General features: G+C 37.1%; 1 protein-coding gene across 1 annotated transcript in view; it reads right to left on the minus strand.

Moving 5' to 3' along the window:
- Positions 1-25,406, minus strand: part of cdh13 (cadherin 13, H-cadherin (heart)) — a 321,756-nt gene that overhangs the window by 225,036 nt on the left and 71,314 nt on the right. Inside the window, exon 2 of the mRNA XM_027161229.2 lies at positions 20,431-20,551. Within this exon, the coding sequence (XP_027017030.1) occupies positions 20,431-20,551 (121 nt within the window). The remainder of the gene's footprint in view (positions 1-20,430; positions 20,552-25,406) is intronic.

Genomic DNA, 25,406 nt, shown 5'->3' on the forward strand with positions numbered 1-25,406 from the left:
CATGAGGAAAAATGTCAACTCAGCAGCTGCTGGGGCCAGATGGGCTCGTTTGAGTATTTGAGACCCTGCTGATCCACTGGGATTTTCATACACCACAGTTCCTATAATTTAAAGAGAATGGTGTAAAAAAACAACACAAGAAACATCCAGTGGGTCTTGTTGATGAGAGAGGTAAAATGATCAAACTGGTTCGAACTGAAAAGAAGTCTATGGAACCATAAATATCCATTCTGTTTAAGAGTGTAGAACAGAAAAGCACATCAAAACTCATGCCGTGATGGGGGTACACCTGCAAAAGGCTATATGCAGTTCCACTCAGTTTACAGTGAGTATAGCTTTATCCAAAATGGAGAAATGGGGGCATGGTGGCTTAGTGATTAGCACAGATTTCTGCCTCTGTCCTTGTGTGTGTGGAGCTTGTACTGTATGAATATACATGCTTCGGGGGTTTCCTCTGGGTACTCTAGTGTCCTCTACCTATTAAAGACTAATGTTGTTGGCTGAATGGCATTTCTAAATTGTCCATAGTGTGTAAATAGGTGTGTGATTGGGAGACTGTGCCACGCACTGGGTTGCCACAACGTCCTGGGTGTCCCCTGGGGTAGTCTCTGGGTTCCCTGTGTAGGACAAATGGTACAGAAGATGGATGGATGGACGGACGGATGTATGGATAAGTGCACAACCTTTAATAAAGTTTAATATGAACTAAACAAAGAAAGGTTTATGCTGCGAAAAAAACTTTAACTCAAATGAACAGTTATTTTTTTTTAGAGAATGTTCTTTTTTTTCTGATTTAAGCCTTAGAATAATATCCTATTGTTGTTTCAAGCAAACATGTAAATGATAGTGATAAGCCAGACAATATTGTCTATACTTTTACAAATAAATCAGTTGATCAGTTGAATTATGCCACTGTTGCCACAGTGTCTTGGGATATACATACAGTAGTACTGTACTGTATATGGAAGGTGATGTAAATGTAAGTTTTCATATAAATTTTTCCCATTAGTATTTAGTTATAAAAAACATACAAATTTGATTTGAATGACTGATGCCTAGCTTGACAACAAAACCTGAGGAGGCCTAATAATCATTATTGTGACTTGGCATCTGCAGTCTATTCATTTTCCATCTGGAACACTTCACAGTGAGCAAGTACGAGCATTAGCATGGCTCCATGTACATGAGCTAAACAAAGTTGAAGAGCTGGTATTGTTCTGAAATTTAAGCATTTGTGATATGAATTCTTAAGACTGCCTGTAATTTTAGCACAATGTGTAATGTGCAGTCTGATTAAAATTAAAGACTCGATGATTGCAGATATTATATTATCTGATTAATTTGGGTTGGAAATAAAGAGCAATTTCACTGTTCAAGAAATAATGTATTTGATAGCTGTAATTGTGAACAGCTAGAAGTGGAAAACAAGTAAATTCACTGTCCACTTTATTATTAGCCGTACAAATGCACTTTCGTGAAGTTCTCTAATCAGCCAATCATGTGGCAACAGCTGGGTGCAAGAAAATCATGCGGGTACAGGAAAAGTCTTTAGTTACCGTTCACGTCAAACATTAGAATAAAGAAACATGTAATCTCTGTGAATTAACCTTTCAGGGTTATTGGTGTCAAGTGCACTGAATATGTCATGCACTGCTGATCTCTTGGGATTTTCACAAACAATTGTAGTAGCAGTTCTGCTCATTCTGTGCCCATGATAGCCTCAGATTCCTGTTCCTGGCTAACAGGAGAGAAACCTGATATGGTCTCCTGCTATTGTATCCTATCCACCTTAAGATCTAATGTGTTGTGTGTTCTGAGATACTTTTCTGCCCACCACAGTTGTAAAGAGTGCTTATTTATACTACCATAGGCTTCCTGTCAGTCTTCTCATCCTCCTCTGATCTCTCTCATCAACAGTGTGCTTCAGCTTGCAGACCCTATGCTGCAAACGATGAGTTTTTTGTTTTTCGCACCATTCTGTGTAAACTCTAGAAACTCTTGCATGTGAAATTCCCAGATGATCAGCAGATTTTAAAATAGTATTAAGACCAGCCCATCTGGCACGTGATATAAATACCAGTGATATAAAAAGAAAATATTCCATGCCATTGATATAAAAAGGAAATACTATGCATAGTGTAAACATTACTATACTCACACCTCTTGCTCCATAGCAAATAAAAACATTTGGATATTCTCTATCTGCATTTATATTTTTTTCACTGCTAATGACCAGTAAACATTCTGTCTTAATTGTATTCGCTCCAGATTAACTGAGAAGTTTTTTTAGAATAATGACTATTGTATTCTTGGACATTTACTGCATGTAAACCACTAAAGCGTGTTCTATTCTGCCTAAACTTTCAGAGTCTGTAAATATAAAGGTATAATGTCATAATTATAGAGATGAGTCTGTGGAAATACTGTAGATACGAAGGAAATTAAAATCAACAAATAATTCCCTAGATTTAGAATCCCTGTGTTCTCTCTCCCACAAAAGCATGAATACATACAGTGTGTGTTTGTGTGTGTGTGTGTGGTGTGTGTGTGTGTGTGTGTGTGTGTGTGTGTGTGTGTGTGTGTGTGTGTGTGTGTGTGTGTGTGTGTGTGTGTGTGTGTGTGTGTGTGTGTGTGTGTGTGTTTATCTGGCATTTATGATAAATAAATAAGCGTCTTTCTTCCTGTAGATGATCATTATTTCTTGGCATTTCTCTCAATAGGTCAGAGTGACATGTCTAAGCCAGGCACACATTAATCCACCCACACACACACACACACACGCATACACACACACACAGATACATAGAGCCTTACAGTATGTATTTAACAGAACTGTACACAAATGACTGGTGTCCCTGTATAGATATCCACAAGTGACCCCTGAAGCCGTTTGCATACAATATGGGAAATGAGCCAGTGCATCTGAATTACAACAAAAATGCAAGGGCAAAAAAATAATACGTACAGACAGACATCTTTTCTCTTAATCCTTGTGCATCAGTCCAAATATCTATAAGACTGAACTAACATTCCCAAACATCTCAGTGTAACCATACATTTAGTTCTTGCTCTATAGATATTATAAACAAATACATTTCCCCATTCATCTTAATTTGCTAAAAAAAAAAAAAATAAATCTCTTAATCTCTTAAATTTTACATTTCTAGACTGTTATTTTACACCATTAAGTTCTAATCTAAATGGCTTTTCCTGTTAGCATTTGTATTTAAATTGTTGCCTTCAAACTTTCAAACTGTTTTGCAAACCAATCACTTTCTAGATTAGTATATACTTGTGATTGTAAGGTCAGAGTTAACAATTCGAGACAAAGTCTGTGACAGTAATCACGATGGAGGTGGAGAGTTTTATGAGAGATGACACTCATTATTCTGTTTAACAATACTGTGCATAAAACTTTTTATAGTCTGACTTGGAAACCTACAGTAATACACTGAGAGTGTTTGTCTCTTTCATACCATCTAGTGAGTGCCATGTTTACGTTTTTTTTTGGATAAAAAAGGGATAAACAGTGAGTATGTGACCAATACCGCACACTTGGCTGCTTTTCTACACACATTTACATGCCAAGTGTGAACTAAACCCCTCTGCTCGGTTTCAGGTCGTATCACCAACCCTGAATTTGAAAATTTTACTCGAATGCGTCCTACAAGGCTGATAATTTATCAGACGTAATATTCCCTTAGTTTTTAGATACATCTATTGCACAAAATGTTCACATGCTACTGTAGTTCTATATATTAAATCTGCAAGTAAAAAATCCATTATGCCCATTTGGTATTATTTGCCCTAAAAAACTGGGATATACTTTACAACAGATTAATATAATGTTAACATATTACATTAATTCATGCCAATTTAATACGTTTAATAAGCCACATAAAACCTTTCACAGACTTATCACTCACAGTTCACAGTAAAGCATACGCTCAGCTCATTTACTGCTCTTTACATTACCAAGCATTGTACTTTTTATTGACTCCCTGGTTGTGATCTAGCTTCAGTATTAACTTTCAGAAGATTTTGTGTTTCACAACTCGTGTTGTTTTCAGACCTCCTGACCTGTGCCTGTTTCTTGACACTCACCTTGTCTGCTGTTTTTGTTGTGTGCTCAGTAAAACTGCCTCGCCTCCTTCTGTATCTGCCTCAGGATATCTATCCTAACAATTTCTAATAAAACAAAGTATTTCTTATGCTCTAATTTTCAATATTTGTCTTATTTCTTCAGTCATGGTCTATTCCTAGAACTTCTTGTATTATTAAACCTAATTAATGCTAATTCTGTCAGACTGACGGAGAGTTATTAATTCTGACTGGTCAGAATGTGTAGAATAATTTCGTTATACAGGAAGGTTGTAACATAAATAAAATAAATTACAGGTTTTTACCAATATGCTCTTTCACTATAATACATTTTAGGACAAGAACACCACATAATGTAAATCTAAATATATATTTAAATATACACAAGAGATATAACACATTTTTTTTTAAAATTTTGATTAAGGTTTAATACTCCCACAAAATTGCCTTAATTATGTCGTATATATAATTAATGCATATCATTTCTTAGAAATATATTTTATTATCACTATAATATATTATCTGCTTACAGTACAGGTAAAAATACGGCTTTCACATTATGTGTTGCCATTACTGTTTAATTATTCTCGGAGTATTACCTAAGAACACAAAATAAAGGAGGAGGATTTTAAAACATTGAGTAAAATGACTAAAAAAAAACATGAAATTGCCAATCCAAACACAATGCACTCTCGATTTTATCTCCAGCCTCTCCTCACCTCACAACCTGCACTTATTTTAGAACTGGGGAATGTAAAAATCTTACAATCACAAAACAACAGCTAAAAAAGAACCTTGGGCTTATTAAATTTTAATAAGGTTCTCCCGGCAACTTTCCCCTGCCATAATTGCTTTGTGTATTTCCCCTATGGGAAGCCCTGCTCCTGTTTGTTATCAGTGCACAGCCATTGAAGTCACAGTCAATGAGATTCTTTCTGTCTCTGTCTCACTCTCTGATCCCTGCTCTCTTATAAACATAAAAAAAAATGGACAGTCATTCTCAATGGAATATTCCACTGCCCTAATTATTATCAGTCGATATTTCCCACTTTAAAACTCATAACTTTCTAGCTGCTGGAAGGAACCAAACACGGTTAGCTGGAAATTATGGCTCTCCCCTCTATTTCTAGAGAGCATTTCTATATTACAGGAAATGAGCAGCTTGCAAGTAAGATTGATCCGAATCATGTCTCCGGTTGATGGATGTCATTACAAAGTCAATATGATTATTGTGCAAGTCTAGTTCGATAGCAACATTTCATAACTCCATGATTGTTAAGGATGGTGAATGAGTCTATTCCATATGCAAACATGAATACTCACTGTGAAGCAATGGCTGGAAGAGTGAAAGAAAGAGTGTAGAAACTGGGTACAAGTCAGTATGTCTATTCTATGCATACGTTTTCATGACAAGATATCAAATTTATTCAGTCTAATATGCTTTTTTCAGTGTCTCCTACAAATACTGTAACTGTCTGTATAAGAACACACATGCAGAACACCGAGCTAAGATCAGATCTGCATTAAAAAAAACAGCATTGTCAAGTCCAATCTTGACAGAAAACAAAAGCGACAAATGTGTACCGAGCTGTGTGTAAAAGGTTAATGAAATTCTGAAATAATCATTAGTAATAAGCACTGGTTCTGACAAGGAAGCAGGGTACACACAGTCCCCACCAGGTACACCGCAGAACATACTTTGATGCCTGCAGCTTTCAAAATCCTCTGAGATATCTGTTCATTCTCTGTAAACAGGAAAATGAGGCTTTCCTGCCACTTCGTCGGTGCAGAAATTACACACCTCGGGGTAAGAGTGAGCGAGGGGGATATTAGGCTGCCTCAGCGATGCCAAGATGAGCCCTTTAACATGGCAGTCGACAGATGTCAGACAGGAGAGGCTGTCATAACTAAAGGCTAGAGATAGAGATGGATCTGCCAGCACAGCACTCAAGCACAGAGATGACACATTTAAAAGAAAGCTTGGCTCATTCCCATTCACACCTCAGTTTTATTCATTTCTGTCCTTCCTCTATCCACCTTCTCAATTCCCCTGCCTTGCCATGGCAACCAGCACCGCTTCCTGTTGGACACACACCTCCAGGCCCTCTGAAACAGCCTCGGTATCGCTGGCACTCTTTCTTGGCACAAAGTCTTCCGATGCTAGAGCACGAAAGAAAACAGCTTGATGTTCACAACCCACAGATGTACTAACACTGACCTCTGACTGCTCATAGGAAGTAAACATGATTGACTCGTGTTCATAGGCACGAAAAACTAAAGAAAGAAAAAGATTCTGACATTCAAAGTTAAAAGAAAACAGCATTATACACAATGTTAGTTTTTTTTTTGGTTGTTTCCTCTTTTTTGTTATCTATTGAGAGTTAATTACACAATAAAAATGCATTTGTGATAAGCAGACTAGCACAGATAAGCACTGGCTGTTGTTTCTGTGCATGAGGAAAGAGTGAATCAATTTCGAGTCAGACAAAGAACTTAGCTCAAGTCAAACTTAACTAAAATCATACTGTAAAATTTAAAAACCAAAACCAAACATGTAATAAACACATTGAGTGAGTAATGAGACATTCAGCTTTAATCATTCAGATTGTTTTCATTTTTAAATTTTAATTTATCTGTTTAAAAAAGTGTAAAACTTTTACTTCTTTTGTTGCAGTACAGTAATTGTCTTAGTTACAGCCTATTTCTATATTCAGTAAGTATATAAAAAGCATGCTGAGAGACACCTTTACTTAATCTGAAGAAACTTTTCAATCAAACAAACTTCAGAAAATAACTACAAGGACAAAGCTTTTGTCATCCAACACATTTTTTCTTTTTCTTTTCTTTTTCTCTCAGGGTCACCTCCTGTTCTCAGTGCACAAAGACTTCTTTAGAAAACTGCAGAACTCTCAGAGATAACCCCTTATTTTACACCATAAATTACAGCATAACATATGTACCAGGCTAGAAACATACAGTACAATCTGACGATATTAAATTAAATCTTTAAATATAAAGGACGGATCATCCATTTCCTGTTCAAGATGCCTGTTCTATATAGAAAAAAGCAGTTTGATTTAGATTTAAATAATCAGGCCAGCAATTCAAAACCAATTTAAAAGTCAAAGTCACAGAAGATGCAAAAGTCATGTTTTCAACAAACAGGTGAACACAGTCAAATCCAAAAGTGCAACATATAAACAAAACCAGTAACACAATTATGAGGAGAATAGCTGCTTGGAAACGTGACTAGGGTAACTAGGACAAGACATAGGAGTGAGTGCATGTGTGTGTATGTTTGTGAGTGGCATTTATGATGAAAAAATAAGCATCTTTCTTCCTGCAGATGATCATTATTTCTCTCCACAGGTCAGAGCAACATGCCTCAACCGGCACACATAAATCCACCCCCACACACGTGTACAGGCACATACACACACAAACACACACACAAACACACACAGGCTCATGTATTCAACAGCACTGTACTCCAATAACGGGTCTCTCTGTAGCCACCAGTGACCTGTGAATCCGTTTGCATGGTATTGCTTTGCTGAGCTGATTTATCAAAGTCGAGACACAGGGCTGTAGCTATTTGTATGTGTTTACTATTGCAGATATTCTGTAGTTTGCTGTCAAATTAAAGATTAAATGCATAGTAAATGCACGCACATTTTAGAGATGTCAATCCGGAGACAACACATGTCTGTAGACTGATGGAGGAAACTGGAGTATCCAGAGGAAACCCGCACAGCACACGCAAGAACACGGTAAAGGCATCAAGTCCCCAAACCTAAGGTGTGTAGCAAAAGTTCTACCTACTAAAGTCACCATGGTCCCCATTGCTTAAAACAGTAGGATATGAAACCCTACCGCTATCCTGCCATTATAAAGTAGTGGAATACAGCAGAAGTACCAACACTGTCTACCACTATTTTATAACTCAGTTATTATTTTGTTTGTACCTGCCCACAATGTTTCCTGATTAATTTAACTGGTTATATTTATATGCAAAAAAATAATAATCATTTGTAGCTTAATTTAAACAACTCTGACCCAGACCAGTGACTATCTTTATTTCCATCTAAAACAACAACAACAAAAAAAATCCTGTATGCCTGTGGGATCTCAAATTGATACACACCTCTACTATTAAGTGAATACTCTGTGAAACTGTCTTACATGCTTTCTAATAAACAAACAAACAAACAAACAAATTAATAAATAAATAAGTAAGAAGTATAATGCACCTCATTTGTGTAACTGTATTAGAACACATTACCTTTGCATTCCCATTCTCTGTGCATCTCAATAAACTGCCGGTCTTCTGATTGCATTATAGGTTAGCATGTATAATATGATTGGTCTTGAAAACATATAAGTGTTTGACCTTTCAAATTTAAAAAAAATCCTATTCTTACGGCAAACTGCCTGCCCTGAACTGTGAAACACGAAGGCTGTCACTCTGGACAGAAAGGACTTACTTCAATTCACCACACTGGTTTATTGTAAGATCAGTAACCAGCCTTCGTGCTCGCCAACCAAAGAGGCAACCATTGGCTCCTTTGTGGAGAAATACAGTAGAATATTCGAAACTGAAACACAGGCAGCCTGGAAAACTGCACTTAGTATTAGTGCCCAGGGGAATTCTGCAGCCTTCCATCAAGAGTTTGGGCTACCAAATGTACTTTGGTAAATGGATTATTATTAATGGTAAATTGAAAGTCTCAGTATCTACACTAAATGACTAAAGAAGACTTATTATGACCAAGTCAGGCTACTAATAAAGTATCCAGTGTCTGTAGGCATCCATTAGGACCATAACATAAGTTATAGACTATGGACAACTGACTCTAAATTAGCCTGTCAGCATATGCAAACATTTAAGTCCCCAGACAGTGCTAAGTCAGTCAATGTAGAGACAACCGCAGTCAATAAGGCAATAAACTAAGTCCATTGTCTTCTATCAGGACTGTAATATTCATTAATGAATTGCCCAGAACATCTTCAAAATTAGACCACATGTCCACTTGGCTTGATTTAATACTACTTTAATTAATCTCATAAGTCTATGAACTCGCCAATAGAAAACCCTTTCTGGACATTATGGTCAAAATCAACCTGTTCATTTGGAAAGATGACTGGGTAGGGTTGAGTTTCTAGGTTTTCCTTTATAAAGAATATTATAAAGTCAAGTCATGTCTTGCTCCATGGTTTACCTTGTGTGTAAACATGGCGGTGTTGGAGTTCAATAGGGTACAGCGATTTTAAAGGCTTAAGAGCAAGTGTATGTTTTAAATAGACCCTGACATTAAAAACATGCACTTGCCATTAAGCCTTTAAAATACTGATAGGAAATGAAGGAAAATGCTGACTAATCACTTGAATTTTTATTGCTTTCACTTGTAATCCATGGTAGTGAGGGTGAGCAACGTGATAAAAATTACAATGCATTAGACATTCTCTCGAACACACACACACACACACACACACACACACACACACACACACACACACACACACACACACACACACACACACACACACACACACACACACACACACACACACACACAATAAAACGATTTAAATGTAATAACACAAAATGGTTTAAAGAAAAATGCAGGTAAAACTCAGGAAATGTGTTGTGACTTAACTGATATCATTATGTTTGATCAATATCAGTGTTTTATGCAACTTTCTTTTACCCTACAATAAAGAATAAAAAAAACAGCTTTATAGTTTTGATTTACACGGAAAGATATACAAATCAGAATATGAAATGTTGTCTGGGCAGAAATATAGAAATATAGAATTTCCTCAATATCTTTCATATTTACTTATAAATTGGGGCATGGAAGCCTTTATTATGGCCACAAATGCTTTACAGCACATTGGAATACTTGTCTTTGCATAACAGCAACTGAGGAGGTTGTGGTTGGTGCACAGGGGCAGCTATGATACAGCTTGGCAGTGGCTGGGGCTTGAAACCCAATCTTTCAATCAACAACCCAGAGCCTAGCACCTTGAGCCACCACTGCCCCAAATTTTTATCAAAATTATGGCCAAAGGGTAATAAATCTAAGGAGGAAAAAACATCTAAGTCAAATGAAAATAGATAAAGAATCTAGTCAAAGTGAAACCAGTATCTTGTGTTGATGTTCAAAGTCCACAGATGGTAATCTATTAGTCTGATCAAAGGTCTTTGGCTTTCTCCACTGTTCTGATTTGAGCCAGTCTGTGTGCTCGACCCTCATTCTCCTTGATCACTGCTTAATCTTTTAGATTTATGTTCCATAATCAGTACTCTGGGTCACAAGGTTAAGCCTAGTAACTACATCTCAGTACATCATATCCTATAGTAGACATATCAGCTTATTAGACTTTAACTTAATTACTCTCTCTCTCTCTCTCTCTCTCTCTCTCTCTCTCTCTCTCTCTCTCTCTCTCTCTCTCTCTCTCTATCTCTCTATCTCTCTCTCTCTCTCTCTCTCTCTCTCTCTCTCGCACGTGCTGTCTCTCTTTCTCTCTTTCTCACACTATAATCCTGTTAACGCTTAATTTCTGTTAATTTACTTCAATGTGTTTTATCATTCCAGTGTGCATTTCAAAGTTATTGTTTTCTCTGTTCATTATTCCCTGTTGTTGACTATTTTCTGCCCTTAGTGTTGATTCTGGTTACCACGCATTGCTCTCTTTGCCTGACGCTCAACCCCTGGTTGATTTTATTTGCCCGTGAGTTCGTCTGCTGGATTGGATTGTTAATAAATGGATCACAAATTATAATAATATGCCTTCACCTCATGACACCATCTCAGGAAAAAAAATGTTTTTTTTTTTTAAACCATCCTTTGTATCCACTAAAATGAACACATCACAATAACTCAATTAGCTTTTAAATTTGCACAATTAATTTTCTATCAAACCACTGATATCACTTATTTATCATGTAGACATACTTTACATGTGAACAGATTTGATCAACAGTTTTTATGAAACTTGACATTAAAATGCTGTTTCTTAATTTTTTTAGACCAGAGGCTAAGGAAAAAAATTTCAGCTTGTTTAGGTGTTCACATGTCAGCATTGAATGTCTCTCAAATGTCACAGTCCACAGTGGTGGTTAATGGCTCATATGAAAGTAGACACTCAGAGCTTTAAGAATTTTCACACAAATGTTACTATATTCAAAGTAAACGGTGAGATAAAATCCATTTATCCTCTCTGATATACTCCAAATGCTTCTTTATAGCCATCTAAATGTTGATGGTGTCTGTGTAAGATTATTCAAAGTGTCTTCACTAATTTTATAACAGACTTGTGGTCATAAAATAAATCATTTGTTAATACTCGAAAACAAAAAGTAAAAATCTCAAGATCACTCTTTATCACGCATTATAATTATCTGTCTTGCACTTCATTTTGGTTTCCTTTAAAACTTCTGTTAGACGCAAAGTCTGTGATTTGTCTGGTATAGTCGGCAGCTGTGCTCGATCTTTCACTGAATTTACAAATTACCTCAGAGTAAACAAGTACATGAAAAGTTCTGCATCCTCTCCTTAGATTCTTGTGAATTTCCTCTGGGTTCTCCAGTCTCCTTCATCTCAAAAACATTCTGCTAGGTAACAACTGACAAAATTGCTCCTAGGTGTGATTGCGTGTGCACGGTGCCCTGCAGTAGACTGACATCCCATCCAGAGTGTATCGCTACCTCAAGACCAGCGTGCTAAAACGTTTAAAGAAGATGAAATGAATCATTCAAAATATCACAAATATATTAGGCGTAAGAGGTTCAGAGAAATGTTTTGGCAACATGGGTCTTTCAATAATTATTTGAGAAAGTTAGTAACACTATTCCAGCACTGATCACAACATTGTTAACATCCTGGTGCTTAATTGAAAATTATTTCTTAATTACGTGAAGTCTGCGAACGTGAAGAGGTGTAAAATAACGTTAAAGACATGAAGAGGTGTAAAATAATATTTCACACTCACACACAAAGAGTTCAGACAGAGAAGTTGCTACTGTATAAACTACAGGATATCGGAATAAATAAAAGTGTGAGTGTGTAAGTGTGGAATAATTCCTAGCACCCTTTTCATTGTCTTGCACAGCATTAAACAGATTTCATTTACAGCTTTGTCACACTCTAAACATTAACACGTTCTCTGCTGCCATGTTTTCAAATAATTTTGAGTTATAATTGTAAAAGCTTTCCTGTTGTACAACTGTTATTCAAATTAATGCCCATGCCTTGAATACCGAGCGCTCATTAAAATGGATAAGTTTAGCTTTGACCTTTCAGGCAGCTGAGATTCTGCAGATTCCTATCTGATGCTCACCGAGTGCGCATTAATTTAAAGAGGCGAATTTCAGACGCAGGAGGGCAATAATTCTGACAGTTTGGTTGTGCATGGTAAATGCTACACTTTAAATTCTCCTTCAAAGACACAATTAAAAAGATCATCCTACTAATTGATGAACACGCCTGGGTGAAATCAGAGATTTAAATGAAGCATGGTTGGTTATTTTCTTCTGCATTTTCTGTGTTCATGAGTCGTAACAGATGTATTCTGATTTGAAATGTAAATTCCTTCCGTAAGTAGGTTAGGGAGTAGAGTAGGGTGCTTCGAAAAAATGTCCTACTAATGTAATCCAATGTAAGACAAGGTGCTTCCTTTAGTATAGCTTGCTTTGAATATTACTGTCTTGGACAATGGGTATCTAACCTTATCCGGAAAGAGCCAGTGTGGGGCAGGTTTTCATTCCAATCAAGCAGAAGTCACATCTGATTCCACTTGTCTAATTAGTTGATCCTGGCTTTCAGTAGTCTGTCAGACAGGAATGAAATTGCACCCACACCAGCCCTTTCAGGATAGACTGGACTGTACACCCTTGATCTAGACCAAAATCTTCATATTAGTGCCGTAACACTATTTACTCTAATTAATAATGATGCTGTAAAACAGCAAACCCAAACAATTTGTTAGTACCTTGAATAATTCATTGGACTAATCCCATGGTGCACATCGTTTTTTTTTTTTTTTAATTCTCCGCTCACACCTTTAGTTCCTAACTGCAATTATTACCCATTTACTGTTGAACAAACAAAGAAAGGAACAAATCCTATAACCGTGGTTCCATTTTATCCTGTCATACATGGCCCCTCATTAAATGTATTAAATAATAGTTTAAAATAAAATAAATAATTAATAATGCAAGGAAGTAGTAACGATCTGTGTGAGTGTACATATAGGAGTACAATACAGTTAGCTGCTATACTGTCAACCAGGGTAATACAAAAAGGATGCCTACAGTCATAAAAAGAAGGCTGATGCACATGCAAATGCAGGTAGAGCAACTTTATTAAACGGTAGCAATCAGTCCAAAACACTAGGCAAACTCAGAATTTGTGAAACAGCTACAGGTCAGGTGGTAAATACCTGTAAAGAGGACAAACTAGGGTAGGCAACAACATATACAGTAGACATACTGTAGACGTAGAGATATATATCAGCTGGTGACTGTGAACGAGGAAGTAATTGTGTGCGCTGTGGGAACTGGAGTGTAGTGTAGCCATGTTTGTAGGTATGTTTGTTAGGAATTTGAGTTCTAGGGTTTGGTAGATCTGAGATCTGCCATGTAACATGTAAATCAAAGTAAAAATGCATGCTAAACAAAAGTGGCATGTATAAATCGTATAGTCGCTGTAGGCTATACAGTTTGGCTTCTCAGCTAATAAAAAAAAATCTTTGACAGAACAACAATCCCAGCTCTCTCACATTCTCTGTAATAGCCTAAACTCTTTCCTTCAACTGTATTACTCATAGGCAGCATGAACACTCCTCTACTGTTCGGTATTCAAGCTGAAAGACTGTCAGCTAAAGACTGTCAAACTGGGAGATGTGAGATGGCACAGATCGTTTGCTTTTATGTAAATATCTTACCCATGACATGTCAAAACACATAGGCAAAAAATACCCTTCTATATATAGCTTTTGCCAATTCTTCAGCAAAACTGTTCAAAGTTGTTTCCTTCAACTCTCTTCTGCCATCAGTAAGTCATGACTGGCAGCATGTGAGCTGTTCCCTGGCATTCCAGGCTGGCTTGAATCTAAGGTGTAGATACTGTATTTTCTCTATAGCTTCAAGCTGAGTTCCCCTGGCATTCCAGGCCATTTGTGAGAAAGTTTAAAGCTATGCTGTTGATACTGTATCATCTCTCTCTTTGACTCCCTCACACAGGTCAGGATTTGCTGATCGCCTCTTCTTTATTTAAAGGAAACGTGCCTTCTTGTGTCATATCCAAGCTTTTGTAATTACTGTCATTTATCAACTGTGTGCATGATTTATAGTCAATTTAAACTGGCCCAAAAAGACCCGGTGCAGGCTGTTGTGTGTACAGAGAGTGATTAATTTAACACCATGATGGGTGTGAAAGTGCCACGATCTGGAACTTTGTCTGCAGTAGCGACAGGGAAGCTCCACTACATATTGTGGCTAAGACCAGTGGCCTCATTTTTTTTAAAAAGAAACATTCAAATTATTTGGTTGTGATCCTTAATTCCTTGGATATGATCTTACATTAAATGTAATGTGAGTCCAAACTTACTTTCTGTCTGTCACATGTGACTGAATTATTTCATTAATGACACACTCAAAGCAAAAAGTAACTGTTTGGAATTTTGTGATTTAAGGCAAAACACTGGTAAGAAAACTGCTATGGTGAACAAGCAGTGTCATGCGGTTTGGTATGTGCCCTGCTTTCCTGTGCAAATTATTCTGAAGGTTGCCAATGGCAAGGTAATACATATTCAATGTGAATTCAAGTCTCCATCTCAAAAAGCATAGTATGTAATAAGCAGTATGTCTAATACTACTATTGGTACTATAGTAATTTGGCATATGCAGTAATGTATTTTTTGTAGTTTGGGACACAGCCCAGGATTCCATTTGAAAGAACACGGTATGCATTTTTGCTCCCATTTCTCTCACTTTTTAAAAAAATCTATATAATTTTCCTGTTTTCTGCATTATTTGTGGTGTTGTTTTTTTTTGTTCATCATGAGCCATGTTTATTTTTCCACAGGTCTGATGGGCTGAGTCATTACCTTCCATGCATGATGTACTGTATGGCAGCAAGCTGTTAATTAGATGCAGCAACTGATTACTTTCAATATGTCTGCTGCTTTCATCAAAGGCAGGGGAGCTGTGCAAAGATCATTTGACTCTCAATTTGTGCTGACTAGTGCACTTGTTCTGAGCAATCTTGGGGCTGTTCAGTGCCGCCAGGTCACTTGTGTGGGGCTTATGCACTCACAGTGGTTGGTTTCTAGAACTAATGTGGCTGTGCTGTTAGAAATTCAGCGAAAGATGACTCAGGAGACAGCAAACTGGTGTTTGCTATTCAAATTCTCAATGTTTAATTGTCCCTTTGAAGTATCTTTAGGACAGCATTTTTCACCAACAGAAGTATAACTTTCTTGGGCTTGAGGAGCTCAGATGTGCTCTCCAATAATGAGGAGATACAAAGAATGAGAATTAAGACATATTTAGAAACATTAGTCATAGTAAGTCAGAGATCTGAATATGGTCATAAAATCAGAGGATAATTATTAAAGGCAAAACTTTCTTCCAGGGCAAACTGTAAGGTGTGAAAGAGGCCAGCATGGACTAGGGGACAACCCATCACCGGGCACAACGGCACATTACACACTTCCATTCACATACTGTGAGAACTACAATTTATAAACTGGGAAAGGAAACCGGAGTACTCAAGGAAAGCAATTCGACATGCATGCAAACATGCAACTCGAATATCCAACCACAGAGGCACATGGCAAACAGAGACAGTGGTGTGGCATTCAGTTGACTGACTTGCAAATGTCAGTAGAATTGCTGAAAATCTTCATAGGTGTATTTAAAACAAGAAAAGCCCAGAAAAGCTGCTTCGATTAGATATAAGCCTCAGTGGCATCCCACAGTAACTTAGTTACTCCAAAATGACATGATTTGTTTCATTCAGCATGAAAAAATGAGACCATGTTTTCATTTTACAGCCAGTAAAACAGCAATTCTATTAAATAACAAAGGCCTTAAGGTTCCTTTCCTCTACCAAATGCATTTTCTGTAATGGATATGTATCGCAGTGACTCATCATTTCCATGCTTGTGTGTGCATTTGTGTGCATTCCCTATAATCTCTAAAATAAATCTAAAAAAAAAAAAACACAACAAAGTGTTTACTGTTAATCGAATTGATTAAAAAGACTTTAGACCGTGTCAGAGGCCAGATGCACTAGTATAATGGTAGTCAAGACCGATATAGTGGTGCCATAGAGTGACCAATCCTGCACAGAGATGTTCTTTACTTAATCCAGTTAAGAAGCAGTGGGCTAAGTGCCAGACAAGGTCAGACCTTCTGCAGTCCTCTGTGCCTTTAATACTGTAAAGCAGACTTCGATTGTCAGTGTAATCAGGGTCTTTATAATATGCAGCAGGCAAAAAATATCCTTCAGCTCAGGCTATATATAAATATATTGTCACTGTGATTCACCAATCATTTCTAACAGACTTGTATAGATCTGATTTTGTGTGATGCAACACTGAGGAAAAAGCAGTAAATGAGACTGTGTGATTACGTGTGTAGAAAAGGACTGAGTAGAGACATAATGCATAACACCAAAGGGTAGAAAAATATGCAACATTTAAACTCCATGTAGTGTCCTAATTTTACATGTTGTTCCTAAAAGCTGCTTAAGCTAATGCATTCCCAATCCTGCGACACTACAGAGCTGTAGTGTCTAGAGCAGTTATTTGATTCAAGCAAAAATAACATTTTACAAGTAACTACACTCCATGCACTGTATTAAAAACGTAAAATATAGCTACCTATATTTTGGTGGTGAGATTTCTAAATTAAAAGACTTGAGTTCGGCACATGAAAGGTTTAGTTTCCAATTTGTCACCTCTCTAATATTGCTTTTCTCATTTCCCTGAGATTGAGAAGCATGACTGTCCATCTGTGTACATTTGGGGCATATCCACATTTCTCTGCTGGGGAGAAAATATCCGTGCGAAATTGAAGCTAGTGTCGAATTAGTGGTCGCTGGCTTGGATAGACGTCAGGATCAATGTCATTGGCTTTTGATAAAATTGCATTCAATTTTCTCCTCCTCATTAAAGTGGGAGGAAGAGATACAGTATACGTGTATCCAGCAAAAAGACACATGCCGAAAACTATCACACCTCAATGAACTGCTTCAGCACACACAGATTGGGAAGCGCGCCACTTTATTTGATTTACATTTTAGTGATATAAAAAAAGACCTATTTGAGGGAACATTGCATCTCTGTTACTGCTTGCACTTATCAAGCGGGTTAAACGAGAAGAACATTATTTCTCATTTGGACTGCACCATCCGGTTGGCTGGTATGAAAGTAATCATGTTTTAATTTAGTTCTATTCCCTGGTGTGTGTTGGCTTACATGAAGATTTTAAAAGGGAAAAGAAATAGTGGTGTGGATCTGCATTTAGCATTATTTTAGTCTACATACTGTATGTATGCTGATCACAAACTCAGGGGTGACACAAGGTCATGGCTTGACAGAAAGGAGAGATAACCTGATCAGCATTCATATGGACTACCGCTTGCTTCACCTGTGCACATGAATACTTAGTATTCATGAAGTCAGTTGTGTCCCTATGGAAATAACATTATTTGTCAAGGTATCTAAATGTATATAACGTATGCTGCATTTAATGTTTTTGTCCATCAGTAAGGGAGCAGCCTTATGCCAACCTATGCAAACGGAATTGAAAGGTGTGCCAACATTTTGCTCTAACTGCTCCACATTCATTCCAATACATCCTTCTTCTGTGGGTGTTCAACCTACAAGTTCAACAGATTAATGTCTGTAACCTAGAATGCCCCACCCAGCTAAGACACCCACTGCCTAACCACTTCCATCTCCATAATTACAGAGCAGGCTTGGCCCAGGAAAAAGAGTGGAGCAATGCATTTACATAAATCTGCATGCATCAAGTAACCACTGGTGACACCAGGAATGTGTTTCCAACAAGGCTAAATGGTAATTCACAAGGCAAGAACATTCCCTTTGTGGAAATAAAACACATTTCCCTGCATTAATCCATGAAAATCAATGTAATCTTGTAATACTATAAAGCCGGACTGCTTCATACGCTGACCTTTATGACGATTATATCGTGGATGTACGTGACGGAGGCCAAGCAGAACTCAGAGTGTATGGATTGCTGAACAATGGCAAAAGTATGACAAAACGGTACACTGCTTAACACTGCAAACACAATAATGTAAAAAAAAACAACACACACATACAAACACAATGACAAAAAAGTCCAAGTGAGATAAATGTTACTTTACGTCCATCGAATATATCTTTTCTACGACATATTTCTGATTAGTCAGAAGGTACTGATTAGTACTGACAGTAGCACCAGCAGTGCATATTATTGGGCTCATTCGAATACATTGTTATTTCTGTCATAACAGCTTGACATGTCGTTCTGTAAGTAATGAAAGTTTTAATCATTGGCAAATTAATGTGGCATAATAATCAACCTTGTGGTGGTAACGCCACTTTATGTCAGGCCCCATTATAACACCCAGAGTTGATTATAATTCATTTATTTATTTAATTTTTATATGTGATGATAGCAAAATCATTTTACATGGCACTAAATGGCATGCAAGGGTGCGTGCATGCGGGTTAAAGGCTTTGGCTAACCAGATGCTGAAGCTTGAACCCACAACCTTTTGATCCATCATTGGCCATCATTTGGGCACCATTTATCCTGACTTCCATTATTCTGAATTGCTATATTCCTTTAAAGCTGCTTTGTGACAATACCATTATTAAAAGCGCTACAACAATTTCAAATTGAATTGAATTGAATTTGAAAGCATACAGAAAATTAAGGGCACATTTATGTTTCAGCCCATATTTAAAACCAAAATGGCTTAAAAAAAAAACATGCTCCCTTTAATTATTTAAAAATTACCTCACAATTCAATAACACACTGTGAACACAAACACCCACATAAAAGGAGATCAGGCAAATAGCTGCCGTGCCTTTTTTTGCTGACAGTGGAGAGCCGTTATTCTCTTCCTTGTTGTGTAACCTGTTGACATGGCTGTGAGTTTTTTGTTTTTTTTTGGAAAGGAGAAAGAAATTCTGGCAGAAAAGCTAGGCTCCCACTGGGAAACCAATTCAATGCCAGCAAGACGTTACCACGGATCCCAGAGGAGCTTAAAATGTGCTCAAAGACATTACAGTGAATCTCGGAGGAGCTGCAGCCCACTGAGTTGTGACAACTCTGACACACAAACTGTTCAACAGTGGGGTGCATGTACTGCCGTTTCACTAAGAAACAACCGTGAAACAACCATGAGGAAGCATACGTGTGCAGACCAATCATAACAACATGCTCAACTCATTTCTGAGGAGAAAAACTAGCAATTGAATTACAAACATTTTTGAGTTGGATTTTTTTTCCTTTCACTAACCAGTGCATCCGTGTTGTGTTTTTTTTTTTTTTTTTTTTTACTTCAGCGTTTGTTTTACGTTTAGTGCAATTAAAATTAATTGCTCATCCATTACTTTTACCTCTTACATTGCTGTATAGGTAAGAGAAGCATGTTAAAACACCTTAAAACATGGAGAATTAGTAATGAAGAGTTTGAGGCACGCAAAACTGAAATTTCTTTCTGATTCCCATGAGATTTTGTCAAAGAGAAGGAAATTCCCTTCAGCAGATGCTGCATGAGACTCCACGTAAGCCTTTGTAAACATCAGAAAAATCAAAGGGAGTAATTTATGAGTGCTAGAATATTTTGTGGGTTTGTTTTTAAGCATGGAAAGACACGAATTATAAGAGAGGCAAGCTGGAAAAGCCGCCCACACATGCTCACCTTTTGCTAAGACCCCAGAGAAATATTTAACACAAACACAAGCTCTGTTTAAATGCAGAAGAATAATCTGTTAATAACCTGACTAAGAGCCAGATCAGAATAAAAAAATGACATATACACTTCCATTGGAATACTTAAAGGCTAAGGCAAATGAAATGCGCATAATTTTGAATCTGATTACAAGTAATGTGTATACGAATGCAGAATTTGTACAGACTGTCCAGCGTTAGGATGAAGTACAGCAGGAATCTGCAATCAGGGTGAATGAATTCATTCAAAAATCTTTGCATGTAAGACCAACGTAGAATGGAATTAGGCTTTCTGCTAATGATCTTACAACTTAGCAGACTCCATAATTTCAAGCACATTCCTTACCTTGCAGGAGAGGCTGATCTTTCAGGAACCCTCCATCATACTCCACATGGTACTTCTTCACCTGAAAGCCAGGTGAGCATGCTGTCTCCTCCACCTCCTCTTGAGCTACAGTGCACACAATCTGGAAAAAAAGAGAAATAGAATTACTGTAAGATTACATAAATACTTTCCTTACAATCCAAGTCTCATCAATTGCTGTGCTGTTAGTGATTACCATCTACACACACTAATTAGCCCTAAAATAACTTACGCCTGAAATCAATCCTGTAATTTATCTCCTTAGCTTAATTTCGAACTGTAGGCTGATCATATTCACGAGGGCTTTCTTTAATGAGTTATTCTCATGGTAAATTAAGCACATAGACGGTACTTTCTTCCACAAATCAATCCGCCCGTATGTCTTTATACTCCACATAACTTGTGTGCTGTGTAAGACGAAGAAGAAGAAGATGAAGTATGCACCACGTTGACGAATTTTCCATGAATCTATTAATGATCTGTGCAATTTGTGTCTTATTTTGCAATGTAATTTGAGGCTTACCATAAATGCTTTCCCCACATAATAATATAAGACTTAAACTTACAATTGGTGGGTCAATGTAGGCTTTTATAATTAAATTTAATCATCAGTTTAATTTTCTCTGCTCCTCACAATGCAGTGCATTTTTTTCCCAGAAAGTAAGAACGTTGGCTTTCTACAGAAAGCTGAATGGATCAATTATAGTAATTTGTGGTTGTCTTCCTCTCAACAAAGTGCTTCTCCCCATTAAAAGATAAAAGTAATCATCCAGTTTTTAAAAGCCATTGGGTATAACTGCTCAAAGTCTAGATAAAGCTTGGAGGTTGAGTTTGTCAGAGGGTTTGTGGGAGCCCTGCAAGCAGGGTGAACATGCCTGTCTATCTTACTGTCACTCCCTCTTTTGCTCCAACTATCATTATTACCCCTTCACACCTATTTTTGTCTTCGATCAATCACCATTTTTAGATAGGAAGAAGCCCAAATTTGCTCTGACAATGACACAAGCATGGCTGCATATAAGCATCTAAGAGCCATTACTCTTCTCAAAAGCCCTGTACTTTGTAGAATTGCACACACAACAACATTGAACTAGAATAATATAGAATAATATATAGGGAGATCTAGGGACTACTGATCAGAAGGTCATGAGTTTGAATCCCATGTCCACCAAGCTGCCACTGCTGGGCCCCTGAGCAAGGCTCTTAACCCTCAATTGCCCATTGGTATAAACTGTAATAAAATGTAAGTCACTCTGTCTGCTAAATACCAGAAAAGTAAATGCAATGAATAATCATGTATGAATAATATTACTAATAATATAACAAATGTACTTGTGTGTACAGAAATGAAATTTTGTACACTTCCATTTGAACACAATATTGTATCTTCAGGAACAAAATGGAATAGCAATGTCTTTGTAATTTCTTTTTTCCATCTTAGTGTGATGCAGATTAAATTTATGCTGCTACTCACTGTGAGTTTGTTTGTTTGTTTGTTTGTTTGTTTGTTTGTTTGTTTGTTTGTTTGTTTGTTGGGGGGGTGTCAAGTCAAATGTTCACACAATTATGAGATCGGTCGAGCCTGTCATAATGTTAGCTTTATTTGTAGAAATTGTGAATGGAAGTGCAGAAAAGGCAGAGGGGCTCATGTGGGCAGCCAGCTGCGAGATTCATGCACATTACCAGACTGGCTCACTCACAGCTGGTGTGCCTCACTCTTAATTAGTAGAGGCATATGGAAGGAAGTTAGAAGGATAGTAGGTAGGACAGTGAAGTCTAGACGGTTTTCAAGAAACCAGACTGGACAGATAAAATTAGGGGTTTTCTACATAGAAGCATGACGCAGAACGGTTTGAGATCAAATTTTATACCAGCATCTCTGCATCTGAATCAGCATCATTACATAATGCTATAGCCGGAAAAGTTCAAGTTCAGCATTGAATTTCTTTACCAAGTCACACTTCTCAGTGGTGCTTAAAGGTGGGGTCTCAGATTTTTGAGAAATGCTTCAGAAAACTGAGTCGGGCCGAAAAATATACAAAAAACAAAACAAACGTGTAGCCAATGAGCAGAAAGGGGTGGGGATTGTCAATATGCAGCAGAGAGAGTGTTCAGTGGGCATGTGTGACATTAGCAGAAAGCGGTTTTAACATTGACATGGAGGATAAAAACAAAGAAAAAAAGCGAAGAAAGGCTTACGATAAGGCAAGAAGTAGGACATGTTAATATAGGATCAGCTTTCCAGCGCTGGAGAGAACTGAAGGAGCAGGAAGTTGGCCACATATTCACAGATTGGAGTTTCCCGAGTCAATAACTCCTGAGCTAAACGCTGTTACTACACAAATAACACATCTTTTCTATTGTAGTAATGTAGAGACGCAGCTACAACCGTGTTTTGTATACCTCCAATCTGTGAATATGCGGCCAACTTTACTTAAGACCACGAGGCGCTTTTTTCCTTCTCGATAGGTGAGTAACGTTGGTTTTGCTTTGTTACACAGAACTAATACATGCCGTCCTTTGCATGATCATGCTTGTGTGTCATTTTTGCTTGTTTGTTTATCTGCAATCGTATTGTTCTTCGAATGTATGTTTGGGTGGAGCTATCAAAACAGGGGTGGAACCCATTTGGGTTGGGGGCATGATTGTTTTGGTGATTTTATATGTCAACATTGGCATTCAAAAATCAGAGACCCTACCTTTAATGACTCATATGAGAGTAGACAGTTAGGAAATGAAGAATTTGTAGTTTTTTCTAAGTTTTTCTGCTTTTACCTGCCTACCAAGAGCAATATTTTCATAAAAAATATAAAAAAAAATAATAATAATAATAATCAACACTACTGTTTATCTTCACGGTAAATAAAACCCATTTCTGATTGCTGAGATGACGTGCCATTGAAGGAGCTGCAAAATTATATGTGGCTGAATTTCAAATGGAAATTGTATAGTGCACTAGTTAGTGTGCATGGATTATATTTGTTACGATGTAGGAAATAGGGTTGCAAAATTCCGGGAATTTTCAGAGCTGGAAACTTTCCATTGGAATTAACAGGAATATATGGGAATTAATGGGAATATATGGGAATTAGTAGGAATATATGGGAATTAACGGGAATATATGAAAACAAACTGGGAATTTAAAAAAAATGCAGAGTTGCCTATAACAAGGAACTTAAATGTAGTTAAAAAAAATCTTGCAGCATAATTTTGTTTAAAACAACAAGATTTAATGCAATTTAAGTTGAATTTGTACCCTGCATTCCTCTGTCACTTGCACACAGCACACTGCTTACTGGAGGGCCATTGAGGCCAAACCCCATGCATGTACTAGCATTCTTCCATAACATGCACAGTAACACTTTATTTTAGGGTCATTTAACTAGTTGCATATTAGCATGAATATTAATAGAATATTGGCATTTTATTAGTACTTATTAAGCACATATTAATGCCTTATTCTGCATTACCTTATTCTACATTCTTAATTGTACCCAATACCTAAGCTTAATAACTACCTTACTAACACTTAATAAGCAGTAAATTAGGAGTGTTATCACATTCACAGATAATTTGATGACCCTCCCCACACACTCACTCCCCCCAAAATAAAAAAAAATCTATTAAATTGCAATTAAATCAGTCAAGAAGTCATTTTTAAAAATTTGTATTACCTTGCATGCATGTCTGCTTATGACCAAACAAAATGTTTATTTATGTTTGTACATGATATAGTTTATATAAATGTCCCTATATTTCCAAATAATGCCCATAAATTCCTGTAAATTCCCATAAATTCCCGTAAAGTTTCCAAATTGGAATATTTCCAAAATTCCCCAGATTAAGTTCCCGTGGAAAGTTTCCGGAAATTTACCGGAAATTTACCAAAAACGTTCCACCCCTTTGCAACCCTAGTAGGAAATAAACCATATAAAATTATGCTGAGATAAAGAGAATTCTATGTGCATCATGGGTGAGAAATGTAAATATAAGCTAGATATCAAGAACAAGAAGAGAAATATGACAAAATTTGAACATGTGTATTAAAACTGTGATGTTTCCAAAAAGGACTGATTGTCAGTTAGTACTAAAGATAACCGTTCAGGTAGAAAAGGAACTCTATCTAAATACATTATCTTGACAAAACATGTTGATTGCATGTTGGCACTATTTATATCTCAGACTACATGCTGCGGCTCAGTACACTTGTAAAAACACACTTCACACTTGTTTTTGGTTGCCAACAAATGCAAAATGACTGCACTAAACTGAGTGAAACTACACTTTTCCAGTGTTACTGTAGGGAAAAAAAGAAGCAAATCTTTTTCCAGAATTTACTGTATGCAAGACAGTTTCCAAGTTAGTTAAAGTTTGGTATGTTTGTCTCTGTATATCATTCATATTTTCAGTATCATTTTATTTAACCTGTGCAGTGGATTCATCGCCTATCCTAGATGGCATGCCAGATTATTGCATTGACATACTTAGAAGCACAATCACACTTAGAGGGAATTTTGCATAGCTAATCAACCTACAGGAATGTTTCCGATGGTAAAGGAAAGCCCAGGAAGAACATGCACATTTCAAAACAGACACTTACTCTAACTCTGAGACACGAATGCAACATGCTACTCCTCTGTCAGTAAACCAGCACTAGTAAATTAGACTGCTCTGTGTTTTTCCTACTCTCAAAAAAAATAAAAAAATAAGCCAAGCCATGTCTTATTAGTACTGAAGTTAATCAGTATTTATACACATGATGAGCTCCATCCTGGAGAAACAGCCATGGATCTGACTCAGTGAGACACTCTTGTAAGAAGGCTTATCATGCACAGCATTACACTATTCTCATACTGGGAACAAACAAAAAAGTTGTCAAGGGTGATACAGTATCACCACTGAGAATCTGCATGAAGACACTCAAAACAACAAGCAATGGTAGTGTTGTGGAAGTTCTG

The sequence above is a fragment of the Tachysurus fulvidraco genome, chromosome 13, assembly GCF_022655615.1.
Source record: "Tachysurus fulvidraco isolate hzauxx_2018 chromosome 13, HZAU_PFXX_2.0, whole genome shotgun sequence".
Lineage (NCBI taxonomy): Eukaryota > Metazoa > Chordata > Actinopteri > Siluriformes > Bagridae > Tachysurus > Tachysurus fulvidraco.